A 7568-nucleotide genomic window follows, 5' to 3' on the forward strand; every position below is an offset into this window, starting at 1 on the left:
CATAAAGCTTTCTACACACTGTAGTAGCTATATTTTTCTTCTCTTCTTTTTTTTGGAAAATTTTGTTAGTTGCTAATTAGGTACAAGTGGTCGCTTTAGGGGGGTTGTGTAAAGCATGCCTCATATAGCCCTCCCTCTCGTCGCTAGAGACATTAATATTTTTAGTGTATGTCCCACTCATGGTGGGCTTTTGCCAAGCATAAATCCATGTCAACTACTGCCTCTATTTGTGGCACTTAACAACAATGATAAAACTTTAGCCGCCATCCATTCACTGGGGTGTGATGCAACTTTCCATCTAAATCTCCCAACCTGTAGCTACCATTTTGAAAACTTCTATAGAACAACAAAAGGTCCTTCCCATTTTAGCAAAAACTTACTATCTTTCCTGTGGTCAAACCAGTTGTCATACTGCAGCACAAGAGAACCCTCCTCAATGTCCTCTTTGGTCAGCTTGCTATTAAATTTCCTTCATCTCTTCTTTGCCTATTCAGCATAGTGTTGTATAGCTAATTCTCAATCCAATTCGAACCTCTCCAAATCAATGATCCTCTGCTCCACCGTTCCTTCTGGTTACCCCCTTGATAGGCCTTTAGAACTCGTAGGTTTGCTAGCTCTACTCCTATGGGTAGGAGAGCCTCTTATCCATACACCAAGTAAAAAAGAGATGTCTTGAAAGATGTTCTATAAGCCAACAATGCTGCATCTAAGTGCTCATCCCAAGCCTTTGGGTGTACTTACACTTGTTTGATGATAATTTTAGTATTTAAAAGTACAACCATCCACTTTTTGAACTAGCTCGTTGCATTAAGGATAGTAAGGAGTAGAGTACCTACGTTTTGAACTACCTCATTGCATTAAGTATAGTAAGGGATAGAGACCTATGTTTTGAACTAACCCATTGCATTAAGGTTAGTAAGAGATAGAGACCTATGCTTCAACTTTTCCATCAGCTCTCCTACCACATCTGCTCTAAATCTTGGCCCTCTATCAAAGAGGATCTTTAAAAGCATACCAAATCTACAGCAAATGCACTCTAAGATGAAGTCACTCAAGACAATTTTAGTGGAGCATGCCTCTGCCCACCTATCTACCCCCATAAATCATACTCTTTTCCAAACTGTGTGCATGGTAATCAAACCCTTTTCTAAATTGTCTGCATGATAATGGCCCTATTGTATCAATTGCCTCATTTTTCAAATGGACCATATGTCGTGATGAGAATCTGTTTTTCATACGCTAGCCTCTTAGGTCCAGCTTTCTGACAGACTTCACAAGTGTGGCATCAATGTTGGACATCACGATGTCGATTTAGCCAAACTATCACGAGACTGTGACAAACACTAATCTTATTAGTTGGTTTCCTTCCCTTGATTTTTATTTAATTTTTGGGACCCCTCTTTTTGAAATCACAAATGTCCGAACATTGCATGGCCAATGTGAAACACCAAATGGCCGAGATTTTTCACCCACAAAAGTGAAGGCGAGGTAGCCACGAGATGGTTGGCCGATTGGCACTGAAATCTGACTAGTAAAAGGGTGGCTAGGCTCATTCAAAGTCATTTAGGCCCCTCGGCAAGACTTCATAAGTTGGTGGGTACTAGGAAATTAACTCAAATGGACAAACTGGACACTTAGCGGTCTAAGAGGCATCTGCAAGACACCTAAGGGAAGCATCCAAATTTGATTAGGATGAGAGAGGACTGATTTGAGTTCATTGTGAACACAGTGTATATGTGAGTAGTGGGTGCAGGTGATCGTAGCTTTAATGAAAAGCTTTCCTTAGCATGATGATTCCGCTCTCGTGCATCTCTCAATCGAGCATAGATTTCCCCACAACAGTACATACAGATGAAACGCCCTGGAGCTAGGCATCACAATTTTGTATTCAAAAGGGGAGCCGAGACAAGAGCCTCTTGCAGAGGTACCGGATTAGCCAAGTACTAATCCACATTAAGTACTGATTGATTTAGAGAGATTTCTCAAAAGAAATCTCCTCTAAATCAAAGGGCAAGTAGCCCTACAGGTGCAGGAACTCAAGGGCTACCTACAGGTGCGCTCGGCACGCAAAACGGAGCTCAAAATATAGAATTACAGCTTGCTATAAGTTTTTGCAGGTTTAGATAAACAAAGTGATGCCTTAGACTATGCTGACAGATCTTGGGCATCATTTAAGATCTTCCCCCTCTTTGTAACTCGCTCAACCATATTTTCCGTCAACAATTGCTTGGCCGCTACCTGTTTTCCACAAACCAAAAGCCCGAGGTGGGTATCCACGATATGCTTGTAATCCCCAATTCATGCATCAGTTGCTCATATTCACGAAAGCCTAGGAACACAAAAATGGAAAGAGAAAGAGATAGACAGACCGGCTGATACATTGAGAGCGTTGCGGAGTCATTCCTAGCTTCAACGTCTGAGAGTTCCAAAGTAGCTTCCCGTCATAAGTTGAGGTGCATTTTGCCGGAAAAATGCATGCAGAAAATGGCTTACAAGCTGTGCAGGATCGGCGGAGGGGGAAGGAGGCTGGACAGAAAAGAAAAGATGGGCTGCATTTTCTGAGAGCGCCTCATCTTGTTGATCAGTAAGAGGGTACGTGTAGAAGGAAGCAAACCCGTCGAAAAACCAGTCCACAGCAGCAGCAGCAGCAGCATCGGTAGGTGCAAGCCACGACTGGCAATTCAACCATTTGAAACGATCCATAGTCCATGGCCTACTTCAAAAAGTTCGGTTTATATTCAGGAAAGCCTAACGGTAAAGACAAGGGGTGGGTGTGCCACGGGACTAAGTGACAGGGAGGGATCTACGGTGAGATGAAGGAGAGTCGGAGATCATGGCAAAATAATCTCGGGTATCCGAGTACCCCGAGATTACAAAAAGTAATCTATATCCGAGATTACTTTTTGCACTGCCAACAAGATCAATGATGTTCGATGCTCTCACCGTAGATCTCATGCCCCCATGTCCGTGTCATATAGTCATGGACGTGGGTGTGTGGATGCAATCTCGTAATCTTATAAAGGTAGCTAATGCAAAGCATCGTATCGAAATCAAGGTGAAGTCTTCACATGGGTCTTCAAAAGGTCAAAAATTGACTATTGAGGAGTCGTGAGAATTAAAAATCTATTTTAAAACGGTTTAAACTCATGATGACCTTCGGGGGAGAGGGAGAGGGAGAAAAAGGGGGGAGGGGGGGAGTAATGTTTAAAAGAAACGTTTTACTTAGCCCTTAATGTAAAGGGTAGATTTACAAAATTTAAGCTATTAATTGCTATTTATGATCAAAAGTGCACATACTTTGATCATAACAATTAAGGTACAAAAAATAAAATTGGATAATTATCATTTTTAATTGAAAAGTCACTTACAAAGTTTAGAATACACATTTTAAAAGACTTTGAGCTATTAATTGTCTGCGCATGCATTCTTAGAGAACCTCATTAAAAGGGATCTAAAAGTGTGCCTCCTTACAATACATCTTTCTCTATGTCATATGTGGCTCCTTACAATACATCTTTCTCTATGTCATATGGCATGAGGGAGATTGGAACCTTAAAGAATCATGTAAGTCACTATATAAAAGTACTCTTTCGCAAAAAATCATCCAAACATATCCAAGATAACTTTTTCATAACTAGTTAATGTATTTGATAAGATGACTATATATGCGGGGAAGAGAGAGAGATTAGCCCCCTTAACAAGATATGGAAAAAACAATGGCCGGAGGAAAGGTGGGAGCAAGTAATGGAGAACATCTGGAAGCCTAAGATTCCGCAGCACATGAAGGTATTTTGTGGAAGGTAATTTGGGGTGCTCTACCGACGGGGGTGAAAATTCAGGAAAGAGGGATTGAGTCAGATCGATGCTTGGGATGCAGGTTGGCTAGTAAAGATCTGGCTCACCTCTTCATAGATTGCCCAACTATCAAAGGCCTCGCAGGGAAAATATGTAAGTGGGTCCAAAGAACATGGAAAATTGGTTTTTACAAGACTGATCGTTTCCTTAGAGGGAAGAATTCAGGTGGTCCTGCCATCCTCATCAGCACTCAAATCGTCAGGTACATCTTCTTACATAATGTATGGTAGACAAGGAACCGCCGTGTGTTTGAAGGAGGTCTTGAGGTGGCAAGCTTCGTAGAAATTATAGAAGAAAGCAAAGTGCTAATATGGACGCTCGGACGCAAGCAACACTCGGAGGATTGGTCTAGGACTACTTGTGCCTTGTTGACAGCAGAGGGCATGCCTAGGACGGGGGAAAATCTTGGCTATCGGTAAGTAAAAGATCTCAGAAGAACATGATAAGGGACCCTATGTATCAAGGATAAGGGGGCGAGTTGGGTGGGATGCCTGCCATGATAGCCAATGTAATTATGGTCCCTGGATGACACCATGGCTCAACACGAGCATGACAAGACCTTGTAATTATTTGGGTTGATACACTCACAATTGTGAGTTTTGCTATTAGGGAAAAAAAAAATCTTTAAAAGGATGTTTGGTTTAACATTTACAATATGAGACTATCAACACCCAATGTTCAAATCATCCAACAAATCATATACTAACAATTGTGAATTTGGCCCAAAAAAACATTTACAATATGAGATGAAAATTTTTCGGTAACTCATTTTTGGCATGCACAAGGGGCATTGCCTTATCTTACCTCACTCTTTTTGCCTTGACTAAAATGAACTTTGTATTTTTTGGCATGAAGAAGGCCATTGCCCGGGGGGGGGGGATGGTGCAATTTCTAAGTCATTGATGTAGAGGTTGCCAATGGTGGACACGTGTCCTCTTAGCTTGAAAAGAAAAGTATTATAAAAATTACATCTTCTTTTTAAATTGTAAATGGGTCCTTGTGATTTGGCACCTTCATTTAAAGCTCCGATGACTTCTTCTTTTTTGTCTTTGTTTAATGGACTGCTTAAAAAAGCCTTAAAAAACAAAGCATTAGAAGTACATTCATAGAACTTTGATACTATGATAAGAAATAATGCAATATGTTTATTTGTAAAAGAATATTTTCATTTAAGACCTCCTAAAAGGACATTTCATAAAAATGTTTTTTTATTGTTTACTCTTGTTAAACCTACTTTTTTTAAAGAAACTATTTTATTATGATCTTTGCTTATTAAATCTACTTTTTAGTTTGTAATGGGGTCTCTTTATTTTTTGTTTTTATTTTATATTTTATTTTTTTTCTTATTTTACTTTTTTCCTTTATTTTATCTTAAAATGCCAATGTGATCTTCTCACCTTGTTTAAGTGGGTCCATTGTTGGGGTTCGACAACACATGAAGAAAAACAAGCTAAACAGTCCTCATAAGGCTTAATACAAGAATCAGACTCAGCAGAATAACACAGAGACAAGATCAGACAGAGCAAGGAGGAGAGATTATGGTAAACTCAGAACTCGTATTCATCTTCAAGAGAAGCTTACAACATCAGAACTTTTGGTTACAAGTCGTGCTCTCTCTCTCACAAAGACACCAAACCAGAGTTATGAACTACTCGGCCTAAATACATTTGTAACCACCTGAATCTTGGCACACTACAATATCCGACTTACTAAAATCTGACTTACTAACAATATCCGACTTCAGATAATATCATACTCAACAGTATCTGATTCAGCAATATGTGATTCAGGAGTAATCCAGAATCCGACGCAGCAACATCTGACTGACCAAAATCCGACTGACCAACAGAATCCGACTAACTAGCAAAACAGATCTGACTGACCACTAAATTGTCATACTGATGTGCCTGTCAACACATGGCACGTCCTGATGGTGGATTTCTCAGAAATCCGACTCGGATCCACACATCCCTTGATCAGAGTCAAATGCCTTATCCCAAAATATCAGTGCTAATAGCCCTATATGATGCAAAGTGTAGTGCCTGGAACTTAATCCAAGATACACAACATACACCATAGAAAACAACTAGACACCGCCCAATAATTCCCAAAAAACTTACATTGATATCCCAAAGTATTGCGCAGTACCTCACTAGATCAAGTGAATTACTTGTGCACCAATATATAGCAACATGCCAATACTCCGACATCATCATATACAAACACATCCAATCCTCCTCATACAAGATAAACTTGTAAAACCAATAATCAACAATCATATTGAATCTTCTTGAAAATAAATTCAGCTTCAAGAGCATCTTTATCTCTGCAAATTCTGATATCTGCATCAAAAATTCAGAATTATGATATTGCATCCAAAATATTGTATCCATCTGAAAATTTGCAATATCTGCTTCATAAAAACTTTGCAAATAGACAAAACTCTTCCAACATTGAGTTAGAATTGTCTCCAAATCTGAAATAAAGTCCTTCTCTTCAAAATCAAGAATTTTAGGTAAATCAAAGATAGAACAACTCCTTCTATAGGAATCAATCATTCCGTTCAGCAAACTCTATAATTTTGTCATGAAAAACATCCAAAATATCATATCCCTTTGATTTCCATGTGACTTTTGCAAAATCAAGGAAAAAATTGTTTCTGCCTGATCATCAATCTGCAAAATCTGTTTTAAACAATATGAAATATGGATCATTGAGTCATCAGCCTCAACATTGTGCATCTGCAAAATATGATTTGCAACTTCTGCATTGAGAACATCAGTAACATGTACTTCAAACATAGAAATCTGATCGTGAAAAACTCCAAAATTTTGAATATCGGCAACTTCTAACTTTGAGAATAAGCTCATAGAGTTGAGATACATCTCCATGATCAGCTTTAACCACCAATTTGCAGCAAATAACACTTCCAACAAACCAAATTTCACTTCATGATGACCTAGAATTGGTTCAAGATGAAAAACCCTCTTTGCAACCATCAAGCGATGCTTCTTCAACATCTGCAACATCTTAGAACACTGATACTTTGCTTCAAAATCTGAGTTAGGCTCCAAAAACCAACTTTCTTGAATTTGCAGATTCAGAAAACAACCAATCTGATCTTCTTTTGCTTTAATCTGAATTGATTCAGAGTGATAAAACAGAGTAGTAGCATCATCCTCACACAAATTTGGCAAACCTACAATAGTTTGCTCAAGTTCCTCCCCAAAAACATCATAAAAATCTGAGTTTGTCTCTGAAATCAAACAAATCTGTTTTTGCATTCTAAGAAATCTTGGAGTTTGCTGCATCATATCAGAATTCGAATCAAGTACTTGCGACATTGTTTCTAGATCAGAAAATTCCACTCCACCTATCATAAAATCTCTATGTTGGTCCATAGGATCACTTCCATAGTACGTCTCAGGCTTCAAAACTGGATCAAAAACTTGCTCAGAATCAACAACAAACATATCAGCATCAATGCCATCTCCCTTACTTAAAACATGAAGTCTTCCACATTGAGGGTGACTGCCCTGATCTGATTTTGGACACTCATATTGACTCCCCTGATTTGATTTTGGACACTCAGATTGACTCCCCTGATCTGATTTTTGGTGATGTTTAGTCCTATCTTGGTGAGTGGAAGCATGCATTGATGTTGTGTTTCTATATTGCTCCAATAGGTCAAGAAAACTTGCAAAAATAATGGT

General features: G+C 38.9%; 1 protein-coding gene across 5 annotated transcripts in view; it reads right to left on the reverse strand.

The window, feature by feature from the left end:
- LOC147439824 (uncharacterized) overlaps positions 1–2789 on the reverse strand; it is a 102266-nt gene extending 99477 nt beyond the window's left edge. For 2 of the 5 annotated variants that reach the window (XR_015184645.1, XM_086485568.1), the window contains exons 1-2: positions 2494–2787; positions 2370–2416 (exon numbers count right to left, since the gene is read on the reverse strand). Coding sequence is in view for 1 of the 5 variants with exons in the window: in XM_086485568.1 (XP_086341694.1) it covers positions 2370–2416; positions 2494–2703 (257 nt within the window). In the remaining 4 variants the exon portion in view is untranslated. Of the gene's footprint in view, positions 1–2369; positions 2417–2493 lie in introns of all 5 variants that reach the window. The other 3 variants (XR_015184646.1, XR_015184644.1, XR_015184647.1) reach the window with 3 other exon arrangements.
- Between the last annotated feature and the right edge of the window lie 4779 nt (positions 2790–7568).

The sequence above is a fragment of the Adiantum capillus-veneris genome, chromosome 16 (assembly GCF_014529385.1).
Source record: "Adiantum capillus-veneris isolate H3 chromosome 16, ASM1452938v2, whole genome shotgun sequence".
Classification (NCBI taxonomy): Eukaryota; Viridiplantae; Streptophyta; class Polypodiopsida; order Polypodiales; family Pteridaceae; genus Adiantum; species Adiantum capillus-veneris.